The sequence below is a fragment of the Silurus meridionalis genome, chromosome 7 (genome assembly GCF_014805685.1).
Source record: "Silurus meridionalis isolate SWU-2019-XX chromosome 7, ASM1480568v1, whole genome shotgun sequence".
NCBI classification, from domain to species: domain Eukaryota; kingdom Metazoa; phylum Chordata; class Actinopteri; order Siluriformes; family Siluridae; genus Silurus; species Silurus meridionalis.
The window spans coordinates 10,031,785-10,053,765 of record NC_060890.1 but is presented as its reverse complement, the minus strand read 5'-3'; the positions used below and the strand labels follow the sequence as shown (position 1 = coordinate 10,053,765).

The window sequence follows — 21,981 nt, the reverse complement described above, 5'->3', positions numbered from 1 at the left end:
GCATATGTCTTGAAAAAAAATGCATGTTCACATTAATTTTACTGTACTTCCAAATAAAGTACATTCTTTAAACAGTAGATGGCAACATATGATCTTGTGTTATCTGTTGGTTTGTATACAGAGGATCTCTTGTGCCTTTGGTTTCTCAAAGTGTAGTCTGTATGGATAATTTGCTAAAACTGAGTGCAAGGTGGATAGGACACCAGTCCATCACAGAGCACCATGCACTCTCACATTAAACATGAGATTACTGTCGATAGTACCACTTAAAAACCACATAGATTGCTTTGTGCTGTAATTAATACAGTTTTACTACAATTGTTTTAGAACTATAATTTCTATAATAAGTTTACAGAACGCAGTTGACACAAACAGTTTTGCAGTTCTTCATAATAGACACAATGGTGAAACTATAATGAATTTCCTTGTTACACAATTACATTTGTTAAACATATAGTATACAACTATTATTAACTATTTATTTATAATACCCCAAAATCTCAATTTATAGTCACTCAAAAATGGAGGCTTTTTCCACCTTCATTTTAGAAAGTTATTAATTTAAAATTCATTTATTAATTTAAAATGTATTAAATAAATCTATATTTTTGTGAAGCTGCAGTGACAATGACCATTGTTAAAATCCATATACTAATTAAATGCAATTGATATAAAATTGGACTTGGACAGTGGTAAGAAACCCACATGAGCATCAGGAGCACATGAGGAACTCAAAGTGGACTCTAACCTAAGATCAGACTTCAAAGGTGGAAAACTTGGTCTATAGATTGGATTCAACTTCATTGCATACGTTATGGTACAAGGCCACGAAATGCTGTTAGCATCTAACCGGAAGTGCATTGGCAGTAGTGTAAAATATTTACATATTTACATAAGTGAAACATTTCTATGCATGCGCAAAATTATATGGACTGTGCAAAAAAAGAAGGCTATTAAATACAGTGTGCAACATATGCAACATAAAGGTTATTATAGAGCATTTTGAGTATTAAAGTGTGTATAAAGTATATGATGAGCATTAAAAATGGTATATAAGTAGGATATATAATGTATATAAATCTTCCATAAAACATCCATAAGAACATATATGTTAATAAAACATATAGATTGTTTCCATCAGATCAGAACAAAGCATCAGTGTGTCAGTGTGGCATTTACTCTACAATCACCGGTGATAATGTAATTAAATTATAATTAATGTTTAATATCTTTAATGTAAATGTATTAAAATGTGTAGCATTCATGTGACTTTTCCTGCATTACACGCTAATACTAATACTGATATAACATTTGGCTTGTAGAGCACAGACTGTTAAACAGCAGGTTGTTAAAGCGCAAGTGATGGAGTGAGATGTAACGCCTTCACTTTATGGCGCTGTTTTTCCTCAGGCCACGCCCCCTACTCCCCTTCCCGTCCAATCACAGAGCCGGGTTCAAACAACGATGTAAATTTGTGGAGCTCGCACCACGGGCACGCCGTCACCGATCGCCGCAGTGTGTGTTTGTGTGTGTAGCGGGTCAGTGTGTGTAGTACGGCAGCGCAATGGAGGTGCGCAAAGGACACACCGCAGCGCACTGGAACCGAGTCAGGGAAGAGATGCAATAATAATGGAAAGTACATGAAGTAATAATAATATTATTAATAAAAGAAAGTAAGAAAGGAGCGCTTTGTTCAAGAAGATGATTCAGTGTAAAGTTGTGAACAGGAGCCCAAATGTGCAGCTAATTCAGCATTTGTTCATATAAGCTTAGGATTGAAAAACAAAGTCTGAATTGCAGCTCGGAATGAACCAGCAGCATTGAGAGAGGTGCGTAATGCGCAAGTAGCTTTACAGGTAAACTTCAGCTGTACTTCACAGAAACATCATTAATAAAAGCACCATGTCGGCCATCAGAAGGAAATTCGGTGAGGAATACCAGGTTGTGAACACAACTCGAGCTGCGTCTTTCTCCGCGCCGGCCAAGCGCAAAAGGCAGCGCTTCGTGGAGAAGAACGGACGCTGCAACGTGCAGCACGGGAACCTGGGCGGCGAGACGAGCCGCTACCTCTCGGACCTGTTCACCACGCTGGTGGACCTGAAGTGGCGCTGGAATCTGCTTATCTTCCTGCTCACCTACACGGTGGCGTGGCTCGTCATGGCTTCCATGTGGTGGCTGATCGCGTACGCACGTGGAGACCTCGGCCGTGGCCACGACCCCGACTACACGCCGTGCGTGGCCAACGTGTACAACTTCCCCTCCGCCTTCCTCTTCTTCATCGAGACCGAGGCCACGATCGGCTACGGGTATCGCTACATCACGGAGAAGTGCCCCGAGGGCATCATCCTGTTCCTGTTCCAGTCTCTGCTCGGTTCCATCGTGGACGCCTTCCTCATCGGCTGCATGTTCATCAAGATGTCGCAGCCGAAGAAGCGCGCCGAGACGCTCATGTTCAGCCAGGACGCCGTGATCTCGCAGCGGGACGGAAAACTCTGCCTCATGTTCCGCGTGGGGAACCTCAGGAACAGCCACATGGTGTCGGCTCAGATCAGGTGCAAGCTCATCAAGGTAACGCGGTCTCCATACGCATGTTCTTTGCCCTTCCCTAACCTGTCACTATCTAAAAATACCTGCTGTAATCCATTCTTCAAGATTTCAATTACAGTCAAAATCACCCACTGAATTGTTCACATGCATCCAGCTGATCTTTAATTTAATTTAGTTTACATGTTCACTGAGTGTTGATTTAAACATGGTGGCTTTTCTGCGATTGTTACATCATTTTAAGATGATATGATAGTAATAGAGCAATAATTCCTCTTACACCATGATGTAAAAGTAACAATTCCTATCCAAAGATGATGAGAAAGTAATAATACCTGTCACACCTGATGCGTAAAAGTCCATGAAAGTAAAGCAAAGAAGTTGCTTGCTGAAAAATTAAAACGCCCTAAAACGTATGCACTTGGTGTCACATATTGTTCTCTTATGTAAACCTGCACTCTGACACATTCTTAATAACTGTGGCATGAACCACTGAGGAAAGCTGCTGTAACTGTGGTTCACACTCCACATTGTTTGAACTCTACCAAAACACAAAACAATGTTTTTTTTATTCATTTTTGGGTTTGGGGACCGAAGCAATAGCAGTGTATTGATGCAATAGATACAAAGAACAGATCATGTCTTATTATATGTCTTCATTAAACAAACACTAATTGTATAGACTAGCATATCTTAATATAATCATATTGCAGTTATGTATTACATTTTAACGAGGGCACCATATATTGTGTCTGAGCTCAGTTCCAGATATTATTAATCCATATTATAGATTAGTCAGTATATAAAAAACATGGTATTTCTGAGCACTTCTAGTATTTCCCATGTAAATGCTGGTATAGTACAGTCATGGAGGATACACACCAAGTGTGAATTTCCCACATATTCAAACCAGCGGTGTAAAAGTAATGTTATTTCATCACACATGTGCAAAATGGAGCAATAAAACTCTAAACACTACTTTTTAAAATTGTGTTGCTCACCTTTCTCAGCCACATGATTTCACTAAAATCACTAGTGTGAAAATATTTATTTAACACATGACAAGAAATAGATGAGCAAGAAGGTTAGAATTATTTTTCCCCTTTATTGATCTTTGTCGAGAAGAAGAGCTCATGTCGACTTCTAAAGGTATAAATGATCACAGCCCAATTGGATTATACTAATCACATAATCTTTAAAAAGAAAGTAAACTGATCAGATAATCACTTTTATGCTGCAGTCGATACATACATTAGTTTAAGCGCAGAGATAGAGCCAAGGCACTGACATTCTAAGCACCCTTTTCACCCTATAAAACGTTACTGCAGAGCCCATACGGTATATGTCAGCCACAATGGTGATTTTCTCTGTTCTTGGTGAGCTGTCAGAAAATACCAGAGTCCTGTACTTTTTAAAGCCGAGGGAGTGGGTCATTATACCTTTGAAATGTAGCCTAGAGGAATGACTTGAGTGACTGGGAGGTAAAGATGTGGAGCGACAGTAAAGAGGCTACATCAAGCACTCAGCAGAACTACATCTCAAGGTTACTCAAGCTCAGTGTAATCAATCAATGCAACAATAATAAACACTCTACTAACAGACAGGTCACGGCATTTAATATTGAGAAGCAGTTCAAATGAATGCATGTAATATATACATGCAGTCCGAATAATTGCCGGGCCGATCTATCCGTGCCTGCGGCTGTCGTTCTGCCATGCTGTCAGAATAATTTTTCATTAGACAGCGATGAAGTGTGGACACATACCATTACCTAAATAAAATACAGACTCATGGCCAGTAAAAGTGAGGAGGTTCTCTGTTGTATGTCCTGCCATGACTTTTTAATCGTTTTTGTAGTGGGGGAGAATTATTGATAAAGGGGATGAAGGGATTAGTAAAATAGATATAAAGATGCAATGAAAAAAAAAGACAAGTGCAGGATTTAAGGACAGATCAGCGGGAGGATAATGTTCAAAACAGGTGTGTGTGTGTGTGTGTGTGTGTGTGTGTGTGTGTGTGTGGAGGGGGTGGTTTGGGGTTGGAGGGTGTACTCTGAGGCCTCAGGAAAGTAGAAAGTGATTGACAGTCCATTGCTGACAGCAGCAGATGAGAGCAGGTGCATTGCAGAGAGAAGTGAGTGGATTGATGGCTAACTTTAGGTGCTTCTTCTCTTCTCTCTCTCTCTCTCTCTGCTATAATCAACCCTAGAACAATAGATTAGAGGTCCGAGCATCCGCAGCAGTAGCAGCACATCATTGCACCAGATTGTTGTGCAGCGTAAGCACTCTGGCCTTACCTCTGAGATTTACACTCTGACTATCATAGTAGAGTTTTCTATTCGCTCTTAATGTGTTGACTTGTTCCAATGACAGAAACAAAGGAGCCAAGTGTGTAACGCACGACTGAACTTAATTAATTTAACTGAAAAGTAGGAAGTGCCTTCGCCACATTAGAATGATATGAGTTTTGTAGGAGCCATTACATTGTATAGAGCCAGTTTAAAAAATAGGAAAAGTCAAGGGCACAATGCTGTGTAGCATTGCAGATGATGCCACAGAGCCATAGTTTTTGTTTAATGTTATACGTTCCGATTCTGACAATCTGTTTTGTAGGTTTGTAGGATTTGTGCATATGTTTATAGTTTTGTTCATAATTTCTTCATTGTTTTATTCTGGCTAATTTACTATTAATCTGCTTTGGAGGACACATCATACGAATCACCAGACAGACTTTAAACAATGGTATTTTAATAAAAGGTTGTCCTAATGGTGTTGATCCAAATAAACAATAAAGTAATGATGTGCTATCTGTGACTATTCTTTTGAGCAATTGAAAAATTGAAAACTGAAGTCTATGTACAATAGGGCTGAAACAACTATTCGATAAAATTGTTAATTAGTTGTTAACAAATGTCGTTATCGATTAGTTGGGCTGCTTGAGTTACGGGTTAGCGTGACCGAAAGATAACACAGCCACTCGCGAAATGCCGCAGAGTACAGGTCAACCGGCAGCAGGAAAAAAGTGTGTGTCCTAAGTCATCCAAGGCATGGGAGCATTTTTTTATTAAACGCAACGAAGAACTTGCAAGTTATGCAAAGTGGAGATTGTGTGGCATTGAAGTACCACAGTGATGCATGAGAACATGAAAAGAACACACACTGGTGTCATGGATGGAGGCGAAACATCAGCACGTTAAGCAAAAACGGTGTAATCCTTATTTTGTGAAAATGGTTTAGTTTAATGAAGTGCTAATGTGTAAACTGTTTGTTTGCTAACTTCCGGACAGTCGCACTGGATTTGTTCAGTCGTAACATAGTAATGGATTAAATTAAAACGTTATGAACAAACACTAAATCTAAAAGCAGCAAATAACAGCAGCAGTAAATTATATATATTTAGTCACGGTTGTGGTTTTCAGCGAATGCTTATGCATTTGTACACCAGTGCATATTTTTTAATTAAGACTGTTAGCTTGCTGCGTTTTTCTGGTCCATTCTCTCTATTGCATTTGTCTACTATAACAGTTAACAGTCTGTTTTCACATGTGATTCACTGTGGCTATATTACGTTCAAATGCTTGTTTTCAATGTTTGTATATTTAATTTATGCGTGTATCTTGAACAAATATACAAAGTTTAATTCATTATATATTCTAGATGCTTATATCTTCACAACTAAACAAAATATCTGTGCATTTTTTTAACAATAATTGTCAAAATATTTTGTTGTATAATTTTTTATATATATTTTTTTAAAGCATGAACAAACGTCTGACTAATCGATTGTCAAAATAAAACAAAACAAAACAAAGAAATTATTGGGTACAAGAACTGTGGAGGTTATTTTTTATTAATGTTTGCCCTAAAGTGCTATTAATAGCTAGCATATAAATATATTCAAACAGTAAATAGGCATATATTAATGTTCAACTTTAGTACTCTGTACACTTCAGTATTTTGTACAGTTGACCTTTTCCCATTAATAAAACATTCAAATATATTAAATATGAATTGGGGTTGTTCCTTTTTCCATAAGAAGAGTTTAAAAGACAACGATGCTGTGAATAAAATCTCTGTAGATAGTGTGGCACATGAATGGGGAAGTGTTGGAGACACAAATGCCATAAGGTGATAAATGGTTTGTGTTAGCAAAATTAGCATTAGCTTACAACTTGATTTCTTTTATAATGTCACAAAAAAAGAAAATGTACTAAATAGAACAGTTTTTGCAAGAAGAAGACAATAACATCTTATATTAGATTATTATTTCAATATCAGTTCATATAACAGTGTCCCACCTGGAAGTGTGCTGTTTTTTCTCTCACAAAATTCAATCAAAAGAAAATGCACTTTGATTGGAAAAGGAATTTTTATAGGAACCCAACCAATCAACACTATGAAATCTGATATTCTTGTAATATGCACTGCCAAAATTCTGCCCAGAATACTGTTTTCTTACATTAACTATGAAACAGTAGTTTTCTATTGTTTGTAACCCATTGTAGATTTTTCTTTACAGCAGCTGTCATGTGCTGCTGTGGCAGTTTATAGCACAATAGCTTCCCACCATAATGATTTGAACACTCAAAACACTTAAGTTAGATGAAAACTTATTGACTAGCTGGGCTGGAACTCTCTGACTAGGTGATTGAATAAGCTCACCCACAAGATACTGCATCATGACATATTTCCAAACCAATCTTCCACTGCAACAGCTGTGTCAGAGGTTTCCCTTCAGTTAAAGTGAACCCAAGAAATTTCATTAATATGAACTGACCATTTTATTAATAGCAGAGTCAGAGTTCAAAAATGATAAACAGACCCACTTTGAGAGAGATTATTACAAATAATTAATAGTCACACCATTTAAAACTATAACTCGCATGCTGTTGGTAATAACCCTTGTTTTAATGTGCAGAATCAAACCATTGAACAAATTTATTATTTAGCCGTTAAGTAAATCATAAAACGGTAGCAATAGAGAAAAGTTATAAAGAAAAGTAATAGCTCATTAACAGAGCACTATTAGGAACACTACTAGTACTGGGTAGAGTTTCCATTTGCTATCAATTCTTAATGGATTGCACAAGATATTGAAAACATTCTCCGACATGACTGCATCATGCTGCTACCCCTGCAGATTTTCCAGGTGCATTTCACCTTCTGAATCTCCTGTTCTACCACATCCCACAGTGACTGGGAAGGTGACTGAAGAGCACTGAATTTATTGTCATGTTCATGAAACCAGCTTGATTTTTCTTGATTCTTTTTTTGTGTCATGTGCATATTCATGTTAGAAGTAGTCATTAGTTGATGAGTTAATTGTGCCCATGAAGGGATGCACCTAGTGAGCAACAATAAATCTACATTGTGGTATTCAAGTTACAATTGATTGGTATTAACAGCCCCAAAGTGTGCCATAAACAACTTCACAACACTATTACACAAACTCCAACAGCCTGGACTGTTGACACAGGGCAGGTTGGGTCTATGGATTCAATCTGTAAATGTCAAAATCTGTCCCTACAATCTGTATGTCTCAGACATCGAGATTCATCAGATCATGCTATATATTTCCTGTCTTCAGCTGTCCAATTTTGACTTCTTGGCTGACAGAAATGAAATCCAATATGGTCTTCTGATGCAGTAGCCCATCCCCCTCAAGGTTTGAGATGTGCATTGGAAAAGCCTTTCTGTCAGTTTGAACCAATCTGTCCATTTATTTTTGACCTCTCTCCACAAGAAGTTGTTTTTCCATCCACAAAACTGCCACTCACTATGTTTTTTCTTAGTTACAGCAGGTACAGAAATATGGAAATTGTGAAATGATCAGTGGCGCTTTCACACACACATACACACACACACACAAACAGCTTTTTAAATTCAAACAGAGATAAATGTGGAGTCATTTGGTAGCAAATGGTGGCTTCAAGACTACAAAGCATTACAAGAAATTCACTTTTATCAATACAAACACTTTGATCCGTTCCCCAATGCATTCTACATACTATAGCATGTTGACTTGAGAGACATTTTTATCTGGATAAAATGATCTATCTATCTAGCCAAAACAAAGATTGTGAAAGCAAAAGTAACATTCAATGCATGTTTTTATTTCATTTATATATTTTTTTTATCTAACTTTAATCTAATCTGTGTTTTCCCCAGTTGTGTTCTCTGTTATTTCTTTAGCAAATGCTAGTTCACCACTCAAGGTGCTCCACATAAGCAGCTATCCTACAAATATATAAAGAATAAATGATCCAGCCCCCATCTATACAGCCAAAACAGTGCTACAACATGGACACGTCTGACCAAAATAAGATTTCTTGGCAGTAAATGGAAAATTTTGCTACTAGCAAAGAATGAATGAACAAGTGAAATTTAGAATTGGATGGATTGTTTATTGTTTATATGTTATAGTCATTTTGAGTGTTTAGTCCTGTTTAATATAACAAGATGCTGTATCATGTCACAGGTGATGTTTTAAAATTAACTGACAATTACTGAATCAATTATGTTTTGAGAAATTAAATTATTGATTTGACAGAAATAACAGACATGGATAATTGTGTTCTATGCTGAGACTGCCACATGATTTCCACTCACAGACCTGTTTTCTACCAGTCAATCAAACCAAGCCCACATAAAAACACTTTCTGTTGTGTGTCATATCTATGTGTTTTTATCTGAGACACAAACCTAAATGTCAAATGCAATCCAAAATTTCATGCTGTTACTCCAACATTGTGAGACGTCAATATTTGGGCAGGTGGTGTTGGGCATGTGCACTATTTAGTCAAACATTTGTTGCCACTTGACCATCACACTTGTATTTAGTTCTTCCTAAAACCGTTGCCATAGTTGGAGACACATTTGAATGGAATGTCTTTGTAGAATGTAGAATGGTCTTCCTTTTTCTGAAACTAAGAGACCCAAACCTGTTTCAGTATGACTGTGCCTCTGTGCACAAAACAAGGTCCATTAAGATATGGTTTGAAGGGTGAGTGCTGGCAGGTGCTTTCTCCAAGACACATAAAACCAGACATGCTATGTCACAGGGCAGTTGAACACACACATTTAACTATACATGATCTCACACAAACCCACTATTACCTCATAGTCCAGTGTTGCTCTGATCAACAGGGGAGAGGAAGCAAAGAGAGCAAAGCTATCCAATTTTGTTGTCTATGACTCCCCTTTGCAGATTGCTGTAGAATTGTCCTGGTGACATGGTAAAGGGTTTCCTGTTGTGCTACACTGGAGTCCTCTCATTGTTTTTTTTTCTTTTCAAATTGAAATGAGCTTTTTTTGTACTGCAGCACTGACTGTTGGTGTTAATTCTACAGAGCTGACGGCAATCTGCACTGCTCAGCAATATCTGTGTCCTTGTCTAATACAGAGTTTATGTATTATAGCTTCTATTTGTAACCCTTAATATTATTTCCAATGTCAGCAGGAAAAAAACAGCACTCTGTGCTGAACTGCTTCATTAAGAAACACTGCAGTGTGTGTATGTGTACTTAGGTCCAGGAAGATGATGTAGCATGAAAATATGTTATTTTTCTAACTATGGAAGCTCCTATGACACCACGTCTGTCTTGACCTGTCCTTGACGACCTGTCCTTCGTCATGTGGAGCAACAATCTCGGGCAGGGACCCTCACCTGATGTGCATCACGTGCATGGGCCCGAAGCACGCTCAAACGTCGCTCCCGGACCCACAAGCATGCGTTCACTGTGCGCCAATGCCGGTGAAAAATTTAGAGAGACGGCTGAGAGTGGCGGTGGCTAACCAACAAGATCCATGTCTGTCCGGTGCTGCCACCTCTGTTCGATAACCTCCTCACAGAGAGGGCGATGCTAACTCTGACCTTTTCGATTTGGCTATGGAGGAAGAGGATGAGGACGACAGTGGTCCCTTCCTGGCCCAACAGTCGAGACCCCACAGCACAGGCGTAGCTTAGCCTGCGGCCCAGGACGCAGAAGAAGCTAAGAGGGATCTTTATGACTAGAAAAGTCTGCCGCCTGCTTAACCCACAACGAGTCAACTCCTGCCCGCCGTACCAGCTTGCATGAAGGAGATGTCTCACCACTGGTCTAGCCCCTTCAAAAGTAAGCTTACCGCGAAAGGTTGCTCTAAGCTAGAGATTTAGGGGTTGGGAGAGCTGGGGTTGGCCGGACCCCCAGCGGTAGAGTCTTTGGTGGCCAACACCTCCATCCAAATCGGCGCTCTATTTCCGCCTCCTCTCAAATTTCGCTGCCAAGCAAAATGGAAAGACTGACGGCGTCTATCCATTAGAGGATAAATATGTGGCTCAGTCAGTGTGCTTGCTGAACACTGTGACTTTACTGTACGCATACCAGGCAGAGATTTTGGAGGAGATGGGGCGACAGCTCTACAGGGGAGTGCCCAGCCCGGCACTCTGGGACAAGATTTGTGTGGTGAGTGACCCAGCTCTGGAAAAAATGAGAGAAACCAGCACTCTCAGGTAACAAGAGGATGAAGCTTTCAACCTCTGTTTACCTCACAAGCTATCACTGAAACCACCCTCTTAGCCAGCGCGACAGGTCTGCCGCAGCTGCAAGAGGGAGACCGGTTGGTGCGAGAAGTGCGAGACCAGCTATCAGCGGGCAGCATGCTGGCCAGTGTCCGAGATTAGGCGGCTTGGAACCATGGGGGAAGCATCCGTTTGTGGCGTTTAGAAACTGTCCGCCCCACCCTGAGGTTCGAAAAAAAAAGCGTACAGCCTGACACGCTAATGTTCCCCTATACTCCTCTCTCCACCTGCAAACAGAATGAGGAGGGAACACAGCCCGGTTCTGAGTTCCGTAAGGGCTTTCTCCTTAAGTTCTCCTATAGTTCAGTGTCACCAAGCACTCACAGAATGTGTTCAGGCGCACGTCAGTTTAGATGTCTGCACAATAAAGATTGCAGCATCGCATCCAAACCGTGGGCTGAGGGCGATATGCAACCCAAGTTAAAAAAAACACAATAAATGTGGCACTTTCGCTTCCAGGCGGCCAGTTGAGGGCGATAGTTTGCAAAAATGGCAAAGAAGTATCAAGCACCCCCCTGAGTCTCACCGCTGGATTGAGTGCTAGGTCTTACAGCACGTCGAAGGTCGTGACATCATCAAACGCGACCAAAGAGGAACAAAAGTATACCAGGGTCCTCTTTTTGCGAGCCTTCTCAACTGGCACGCATGTGCTGCCCAACCGTGGGTGTTATGCACTATTTCACGGGGGTACAGGCTTCAACCCGCCATGAAACCACCCAGGTTCAACAGGGTGTTTGTCTCGGTGGCCTAACAGCCAAGATCGACTCTTTTTTAAGCAAAAGGGCGATCAAGAGGAAAGCTGTCAGGGCTCTTGCTCCCGGTACTTTGTGATCCAGAAGAGAGGGAGCACATCTCTTCATCCGATCTTAGATCTATGTGTGTTAAACAAGCACCTAAGGAAATACTCATTCAAAATGTTGACACACAAAGTGCTTTGTCAGTCAATCCGTCGAAACGATTGGTTTGTAACGATTGATTTATCGGACGCATATTTTCACATAGACGTTTACCCGTCTCACAGAAAATATCTGAGGTTTGCACACAGAGGCACTGCCTACCAGTTTCAAACTATTCTGTTCGGAATGTCTCTAGCCCCGAGAACTTTCAGCAAATGTGTCTTTTACTGTTAAGGAACCACGGGATATGAATTTTGTCTTATATAGACGATTATCTGATATGCTCCTCATCGAGAGAGCGAGCGATCAGAGATGCAGCTCAGCTATGCAGATAGTCACATTGTCTTGTTCCAGTGTTCAGTGGGAGACATATTATGTTTTCTCCAGCATTTGCTGGACAAAGGAAAAGCTTTCTCTACTTCAAAAAATTATATCTAGCGTCTAGTTCTGCATGTCATGTCGGGTTTGGCAACGAACCTGCAGGTCGGCACCCTTTCATAAGTCGTTTTATGAAAGTAGCACGCCGTAAGAGGCCGGTGTCTAGGCAGATGGTTCCACTGTGAGATCTGTCTATGGTCTTGGAGTCCCTTTTGAGCCATCAAATGGCATAGGGTTGAAATTTCTCTATCATAAGACGGCGCTGCTTGTGGCTCTGGTGACAGCTAAGTGTGTGAGCGAGCTGCAAGCCCTGTCTGTCAGTGCTTCCTGTATACAGTTTGCCCTAGGGCTCTCAAAAGTTTCCTTTTGCCCTAACCCGGCGTTTGTACCTAAAGTAATGGATTCTTCTTATAGATGTCCTATTGCAGAGCCTGAGGGTCTAAGGGCCCAGTCTACTAGGGGGATGGTGACATCATGGGCCCTACTTAAGGGAGTTTCTGTTTAGGAAATTTGTGCGGCAGCTGGTTGGGCTACACCACACACCTTTGTGCGATTTTATGGACTAAATGTGTCTGAGTCATCTTTAGCACATGCAATGCTAGGAGCCAGAAGGTAAAGCCCATGTAATTTGGTATAGTGGGATCACGTGCAATCCGGGAGTGGTCTATATCTCCCGTAGTGAAACACCAAGCGAAGTTAGAAAAAAAAACAATGGGTTACTTAATGTAATCCTTGGTTCTTTGATAACAGAGTGAGGTGTTTCACTATGGGAATCGCTTTGGGCGTGACTAACTACAGAAGCTCTTGACAGACAGGTCGACCTGAGATCAGGCTCTCCTCTAGCACATTATTAAATATTACCTGACAGGGATTTCACACAGTGAACATTAGTATTGCTGTTACCCCTCAATCAATTTGCTTTGGTTCCTAAAAGCTTACCAAGAACCTTGAAGGCAAGTAAACTTCTGATTTACCACTTTTCTTTTATTCAAGTGTTCCAGGAAAAAAGAAAAATATTTCAGCAAGGACACCAATTTTATGCAGACATAGCTTTGATTAGTAGCTGTATGACAACAGTACATAACATTTTTCATGTTTTTTTGAACCTGACGGATTCCATCCTCTCATTTCGCTGTAATCTCGTTTTAATGTTTTTTGTTTATGCTTCAGTCATCTGTTAAAAGTAATTTTTTGGGTATAAGCATAAATGACATATATGTCTGCTTAAGTAAGTGTGTCTGGTTGTATTGGGGCTGTTTCTCCTATAGCACAGAGGATAATGTGTGGGTTACTGTGTCTATCCTGTGAAAAGTCTCACCCCTTGGTCTGGGTACACCACCACGAGTGCATCTCAGTCTGTTTACCATCTGGAGCGGCAAGCGCTTGCCGCCAGCTCTGTCCCACTCTCCTGCCAGTCCCTTATGCTCATGTGCAGAGACACAACTCTAAAGACTACATATTGGAATGATTTGAACTAGGAAGGCATAAAAACTGTTTTTTTGTTGTTGTTTTTTTACTTATTACAAGTATGAGAACATTTGTTTTGGTATTCTTTATTACAAATATCAATACTGAATCTGAAATAAATATCATGCACTTGTATTAACACTTGGGAAAATAATTTAGTTCTGTGTATGTTGATTGATGCCATGTACTTCTAGCTTCAAGAATTCCTGCTAAGTTTTGTGATAGGTGGCACAGAGTGTGGATCATGAGTATAAACATGGTCAATACAAAAATGAGCGGTAAAAATGCATCCTGAACAAGTGCTTGCTGAAAGGAACTGTTCTAATGCTCTGAAGATCCTGTGTGCACTTTCTATATTGCACCAGACTTACAGCTCACATTTCACAGCACCTTGCTCTTATTTTTAATGGCCACCATCACTGATACTGCTCTGCATGCTTATATCGGCTGAAATAGTATTTAAATGCCATTAGGTGTTTTATCAAGTTATCCAACTGTAGAAAATTATGTAGTACATCCACTTTATATAATCATAGAGCACATTTTGCATTTTGTTTCTTTCTCTTTTTTGATGACTCATTGTGGAATGAATCCAGATCACTGTCATTTCATACTGTCTGTCCTTTTGCACCACACAATATCGTATAAACTCTCATGCTGGTATAGGAGTGTTGTCAACAGAAAAAGTACAAGTAAATACTAATCAATGATACCACTTTAGGCAGCGAAGCAGCCCTGATTAAATTAATCTAACATCATGTAAATGTTGCTGCTTAAGTTTACAGCCAGAAAGAAGATCTACTTTAGTGCTGTGTATAGCTATATATTGTTATTCAGTCAGAAATTTCAGCTTGTGTACTGTAGGTGTTCTGTACATTGTGTCAAGCTTACTTATGAAGGCAACAGTGTTTATCTCTTGACTCTTGTAGTGCGAGTCATTCGTTCTTTTATCACATGACTCCCATAGACGCTATTTTTATACTGGAAACAGAATTGAGTAGTTTATCTCATGAGTCCTCTGGTTGGAGTCGTTTGTCCCTATAAAAAAATAAATGCACTTTTACACATGAGTGAAATATACATTTTTTTTTAAAACCCTCATTTAAAATTTTTAACAAATTTTAAATTCAAATAATTATAAATAAAAATACAAATAATAAATAAATACTGCTACTACTACTTCTTCTTCTTTCGGCTGCTCCCATTAAGGGTAACCAAAACAGATCATCAGTCTCCATACTACTATGTCCTCTACATCTGTCTCTTAAAACAACTACCTGCATGTCTTCCCTCACTACATCCATAAACCTCCTCTTTGGCCTTCCTTTTTCCTCCTTCCTGGAGGCTCCATCCTTCTACCTTCTTCTACCAATTTTGTCCGTTGTCCTCAAAACATCCTACATGTGCTAATCTCCCTCTCATTCACACACGTACTCTGTCTTATTCCTCTTATTCCTTATACCTCCACCTCTCCAGGCTCTTCTCAACCTCTCCATCATCACTGCAAACAGGAAAGGGCTCAGAGCCGATCCTTGATGCAATCCAACCTCCACCTTGAACCAGTCTGTCCTTCCTACTGCACACTTCACTGCTGTCACATTGTCCTCAAACATGTCCTGCACCACCCTCACATACTTCTCTGCCACACCTGACTTTCTCATACAGTACCACAACTCCTCTTTTGGGACCCTGTCGTACACTTTCTCTAAATCCTCAAACACACAATGAAACTCCTTCTGACCCTCTTTATACTTCTCTATCAACATTCTCAAAGCAAATAATGCATACTGCGTACTGTTGCTCACAGATGGTCACGTTTTCCCTTAGCCTGGCTTCTCTTTCCTATAACTTCATAGTGTAACTCAGTGGTCCCCAATTCCCGGGGCGCAGACCGGCACCAGTCTGTCGGTCAATTGGCGAAGCAGGAATACATAACACAGTGGATTCACATTAATTATTATATTTAGAAAATACCAGTTTTTATGCCGGTCGTATCATTTTATTTTTTTGTATTTATTCGCCACACTTTAATGGTGTCCATGGCACAAAAAAGGTTGGGGACCGCTGGTGTAACTGATAAACTTAATTCCCCTGTAGTTACTGCAGGTCTGCACATCTCCCTTATTCTTAAAAATTGGTACCAGCAAACTCTTTCTCCATTCCTCCGGCATCCTCTCTACTTCCAAAATTTTGTTAAACAATCTGGTTAAAAACTCCACTGCCATCTCTCCTAAACATCTCCATGCTTCTACTGGTATGTCATCTGGTCTGACAGACTTTCCACTCTTCATTCTTTTAATCGCTGCTATCACTTCCTTCTTACTAATTCTATCCACTTCCTGCTTCACCATCTCCACATCATCCAACCATCTCTCTCTTTTTTTTTCTCATTCATCAGCTGACTTGTGGAGCATAAGCACTGATGACATTTATCATCACCCCTTCGACTTTTAGCTTCATCACCCTATCAGAAACTCTTTTCACCTCCACTCTTACTGTACTCTTCCTGCAGAATCACCCCTACACCATTTCTCTTTCCATCCACACCATGATAGAACAGTTTAAACCCACCTCCAATGTTCCTGGCCTTACTACCTTTCCACTTGGTCACCTGAACACACAACATAACTACCTTTCTCCTCTCATCATATCAGCTACCTCTCTCCCTTTACCAGTCATAGTACCAACATTTAAAGTACCAACCCGAACCTCCACTCTCCTACACTTCTCCTTTCCCTGTCGTCTCTGTAGACGTCTTCCTCCTCTCCTTCTCCTCCTTCGGCCAAAAGTAGCACAATTTCCATCGGTACCCTGTTGGCTAATGATACTTGTGTTGGTCGTTGGTAACCCGGGCCTCGACCGATCCGGTATGAAATTCTGATTCGCACATGTTGGCCTATTTGGCACATGTTTCACGCTGGATGCCCTTCCTAACGCAACCCTCCCCATTTATCCGGGCTTGTGCAACCCTAATGGCTGGGTTACTGCTAATACTACTTCTAATGATAATAAGGGTGATTATAATAGTTATAATGATACTATGATAATAATTATAAAAAACATGCATGCATATTCTAAAGTTTAATGAGAATTTTCAAAAGGGTTATCTCTGTTGCTCTGATTGATCATGAATTAGTTGAAAATGGTCCAATTAAAAAAATTCCAGTAGCAAGTCCCCACTGAGCTTTAAGCACTTGGCAGTAAAAGCAGATGGTGAAACAGGATGTTAATTATGTTAATTTATGACCTCAAATCTAAATGATAGATTTTCAGTATGTTACATGGGATGTTTAAGATTAATGGGTAAAATCAGCTTTTTTTGTTTCTGTTCAGCTCCCACAGGGTTTTACTCTCTGTTTTGTCTTTATATTGGAGTTAAAGCATTACTCCCAAACAGCACATTAAGATCTCCATTGACTTCATTCATACTTTAATCTCAGTGATTGTTTGGTGCAATCCAACACTGTCAAAAGAGCAAAAGAAAAAACAGAATTAGTCACATGGCATCCGTGTTCATTAAGCAAGTCTGGTACTCATCCAGATACCAGGGGAAAAGCACTTTTGAAAAGGTTCATTACCTGAGCAGCATTTTTATTCTGTTTCCTGCAGTCTCGTCAGACACCTGAGGGGGAGTTTCTACCCTTGGACCAAAGAGAGCTGGACGTTGGGTTTGGGACGGGCGCCGACCAACTCTTCCTCGTCTCTCCTCTCACCATCTGCCACGAGATTACTCCCAAGAGCCCGTTCTTCGACCTCTCACAGCGCTCGCTCATGAGCGAGCAGTTTGAGATTGTTGTTATCCTTGAAGGGATAGTGGAAACCACAGGTTAGCATAGTACTGAGATCACTAGACAAACAAAATGGATTTCGGTTTAAATGATTCATGTCAAGCCATTATGTGGTCAGAGAAAACCATGATAAATATAGATGCACTCAAAGGTAAAAGCAGTGCTTCACTGCTTGTCTGTGCACCGCTATCTTTTTCCATGTTGGATTGATTGCCTACTGCCTACTATTTCTCTCTCTTTCTCTCTCTCTCTCTCTTTCTTTCTCTCTTTCTTTCACATTAGATTTTTGTTATCTAACGGTACCTTTGTATCTAATTTAGAGTTCTTAAAGGATGGAGTCTGTCAGTCCTTGTCCTCTTCTTACTCTTTCTCAGCATTTACTTCATTCATTTATCTAACTGATCTCTTTTTAGAATTTTATAGATGAAGTCTCCGCTGAAGTCGACACTGATTTACAAGATGACTTTCAGTGTCTTGTCATTTTAGGTTTAATAATGATTCTCTGCTTAGACCAAGGAGAATTAAAGATGTTTCATAACTAGCAAATGTCACACTTTTAGACAAGAGCATTAAAAAAGTGGAGCACAAGTGGTAAATGATAATATCCAAGCCTGTATAAACTTAAAGGTGCCTTTAACAAACTGTCAAACAACAGCAGAGAAAGTGAAGGCTTTGTTTTTCTGTAAAGTAATCTCAGAAGATGCAAATCGAAAAGTATTGTTTAATGCAATCGATTTTGTTTTTAAACCTTGGGATTTTGTTTAGAATCAAGGTGCTATTGTGCTTTCCAATTCGATCATCCACTTAAAGGCTCTCTGTCTGGATTCCTGACTCTTTTTGATCTACTTTCATTAGCACAGTTAGCATTTGTACACTTCAAGACGAAGTGTTCCATTTACAAGCATGATATATTTTCTCCGTGCCATTTTTAAAGATAGTTTGAACACTTGTACCCTTGCAACATCTATAAATAAGATCTTAGGCAAATTCAGTTGTTTCAAGATTTTAACAATTTTTTAAACATTTTTTTCTGCATCCTCTATATGCAATACATGATAATATAATTTCATATATCATTTTTTAATATCATACATAATTATACGATGTCAAATATAATCTATTAAAGATGCTGGTAAGATCGAATCTTTCATTATTTTAGAGAGAGTTGTCAATTCACAGCTCTACTCCTATCTAAATACATGTAATATTTTACATGCATTTCAGTCTTGCTTTAGACCCCTACATAGCATTGTATCTGCATTAATGAGGGTCCCAGCAATATTTTACTCTCCATGGATCCTGGCACACATGCTATCTTAGTTTTATTTACAGTTTTCTTCTCAATCATCTTGCATGCATGATGGCTGTCCATTATTTTGCCTTCTGTTTAAAATGTTTGCCTTTCATATGCTTTCTTTTTTATTATCCAGAAGTTCAGCATATAATCATTATTATTTAACTGCAAATTAAAAATGTTTATTTCCCAGTGAGTTTATTTTTTTACAAGAAGTGTTTAAAAATGTTACATTTTAAATATATTAAACATTGGCTGGCAAACAAATATTCTATAATTAAACAAAAGCAAAAAGCAAAACAAGTTTTTATGTAACATTATAGAAATAGAAGGTAAAGATTACCTAGAAATAAGTAATAATCTCCTGAAATAAGATTAATGATCTAATTTTCGGTTTATTGTAATCTTATAATCAGAAATACGAGATAAATGTAATTATATTCCAGATAGTTTCACTTGGATTTTATGTGGAAAATTCGGGAACTCTGGAAGAGTCTTCTTGTCAGGTTTGATTCTTCAATAGCCACTTCTTTATAGCAATCTTCTTTAAAACATATTTGTATTGTTTAGCTTTTGTACAGTTTGAAATAGGTATCTTTTATTGTCATTATTGTTATTGTTATTATTATTATTAATTATTAATAGTTTCTGTTTTTAATGGGCTCTATAAATAGAGGTTAACTTGACTGAACTGATATTTCTCTTTCTCTCACTCTCTCTCTCTCTCTCTCTCTCTCTCTCTCTCTCTCTCTCTGTCTCTGTCAGGTATGACATGCCAGGCTCGGACATCTTACACAGAGGATGAGGTGTTATGGGGGCACCGCTTTCTTCCTGTTATGTCTCTTGAGGAAGGTTTTTTCCGAGTGGACTATTCACAGTTCCACAGCACTTTCGAGGTGCCCACACCTCCTTACAGTGTTAAGGAACAGGAGGAATCATCTTGCCTGCCTTCCCCTGCTCCTCCTCTTACCCCGACTTCAGGAGATCCACGAAGTCGCAGAGAGCGCATCTTTTCCCTTGATTTTGCCTCCAATACCGAAGGAATGGCTTCTAGGTTGCCCAGCAAACTCCAGCGTATGAGCTCGAGAAATGGCAATGAAGCTGGTAAAGGCAGCAGTTCACAAGCAGCTGAAAAAACATCTAACACAGGTGACCCCTTACGCTCATCAGTCAGATTGGAGGAGTCCAACAACCAGATGAAAGCGGAGCCTCATATCCTGTCAGTAGGAGAACTGGAGCATCACAGACTGTCTCTAATGCCTACTTCTCTGACAGGGCCTAACCTCAACCAGTTGCCAGTGGCTGGCGGCCGGCCTGAGGACAGCCTACCCGAGAAGCTGCGCAGGATGAATGTGGAGCGCTGAGCTGACCATGAGCTGATACTGTGGACTTTTAACCAGAACAGACTGATTAACTGAGGCTTTGGGAAGAGAAAGCTAGTTTTGAAACACAAAATATACAAACTTTACTATACAAAATATAAACCTTAGCTGGACTATACTGTGATTCTTTTAAATTATTACACAAGGGAAACAGCCATGTCTGTCATTGTCGAACTGATTTCATCTTTATCAGACAGCATTCTATTCAGTTTCCAATAAGCCTTATATATCTACAGAATTGAAACTAAGCAAACTGTTTTTGTGGCAGATCTTCATAAGTATCATACGATTCTGTTCATTAATGAATGCTTGACCGATCTAACGCAGTTATATTCTTGTTTTAGTACTGATTAGGCATGTGTCGATAATCAGTTACACAATAAGGCACCGAATATATATATATATATATATATATATATAATGTATTTACCACACAATCTTGTTAGGTAGGTAGAATGGTCTGCCCCATTGGAAAGGCAGAATAAGATAGAGCCAAGATATATTGCACAGTTTTGAAGGCAGCATTGCATGTGTATTTCATTGCATAGGCAAATGATTAAAAAAAAAAAAAAAAAACAGAGTGCGCTGATTAGTCATCTTACTTTTCATGCTATAGACCCTATTTTAAACTCGCAGTTGTGCTTTAATCCAAGCCAAGCTGTTAGTGAATGCAACAAAAGTCAAAGGCGCAGCTTGCTTGAAGTGACATATAATGGTGCTGAGCTGAATGCAATGCCTGCTGAGGTTTTGTTTAAAATGCTGCCAGCAAAACAGGGCCCAGGAAGTTTGTAGGTATTTACTGACATACAATATAGTAAAGATATTTAAACTCTGTTAAAAGCTTAAGCAATTAAGGTTATATGAAAATCTTGATATCTGCACATAACGAATTCTGATAAATTCTATATTTTTATTAAGTTGGATAGAAATTATTTGGTATGATGCATTATTTATAGGCAAAGGTTTTACAATGTGAAAGGTTAATGTTACATTAAATTTTCTTTCAGCAAGAGTTTACTTCCAATACTACCAATTAACTGTTCTCCTGAGATAAATACTCCCAGTAGACCTTATAAGGCATACATAATGACTTAATTGCTATATACAGATACATTTAAGAAAAAGGATGGGATGGGAAGGGAATGGATGGGAATGGGAATAATGTGAATGATGTGTTTTGGCCTTCACAGTGATCATATCAACTTATTCAAAGGAATATCTTTTAAACAAATGGTTCTAGAGACTTTATAAGTAGATTTATGCAGTAAAAAAGCTATTGGTGCCTCAACACCTTTCTAATACTCTTTATGTAGGTTTTTACTTTAATGTGTCACCCACAGTAAGAATGCAGGATGTAGGAATAATGAATAATTATTATAAATGCCTTTATTTCTCCTATAAATATATAGATATAAATAGATTTCATCTATTCAGATGTTACAATAAATTATTTCAGTGATCATTTTACTTAATGTTATTTTAGATATGCATCTATAGCAAAGAATGCTGTTTTTTTGGGAGTCTCAAATATGCATATTGTTATGTGCACAACTCCTCACGCTATTTTATTTCAGTGACTGCAGGACATGCATGTGTTACTTACATTACGTTCGGTCTGTGTACAGACAAATAAGACAATGAGGCATCAGAGATCTAGTTGTAATGATCATTTC

At 39.1% G+C, this 21,981-nt stretch overlaps 1 protein-coding gene across 1 annotated transcript; it reads left to right on the top strand.

The window, feature by feature from the left end:
* Positions 1-429: 429 nt before the first annotated feature.
* kcnj19b (potassium inwardly rectifying channel subfamily J member 19b) lies at positions 430-20,421 on the top strand. Its single transcript, XM_046854645.1, has 3 exons — positions 430-2,568; positions 17,454-17,670; positions 19,692-20,421. Exons 1-3 carry the CDS (start codon positions 1,903-1,905, stop codon positions 20,288-20,290), a joined length of 1,482 nt encoding a protein of 493 aa, XP_046710601.1. The 5' UTR covers positions 430-1,902; the 3' UTR covers positions 20,291-20,421.
* The last annotated feature ends 1,560 nt before the right edge of the window (positions 20,422-21,981 follow it).

What these genes read in the sequence shown, in the direction of transcription:
- kcnj19b (XM_046854645.1), top strand. Translation starts at nt 1,903, where the DNA reads ATGTCGGCCATCAGAAGGAAATTCGGTGAGGAATACCAGGTTGTGAAC. An exon ending in TCAGGTGCAAGCTCATCAAG is followed by an intron (nt 2,569 to 17,453) that starts GTAACGCGGTCT and finishes TGTTTCCTGCAG; the next exon opens with TCTCGTCAGACACCTGAGGG. An exon ending in AGGGATAGTGGAAACCACAG is followed by an intron (nt 17,671 to 19,691) that starts GTTAGCATAGTA and finishes TGTCTCTGTCAG; the next exon opens with GTATGACATGCCAGGCTCGG.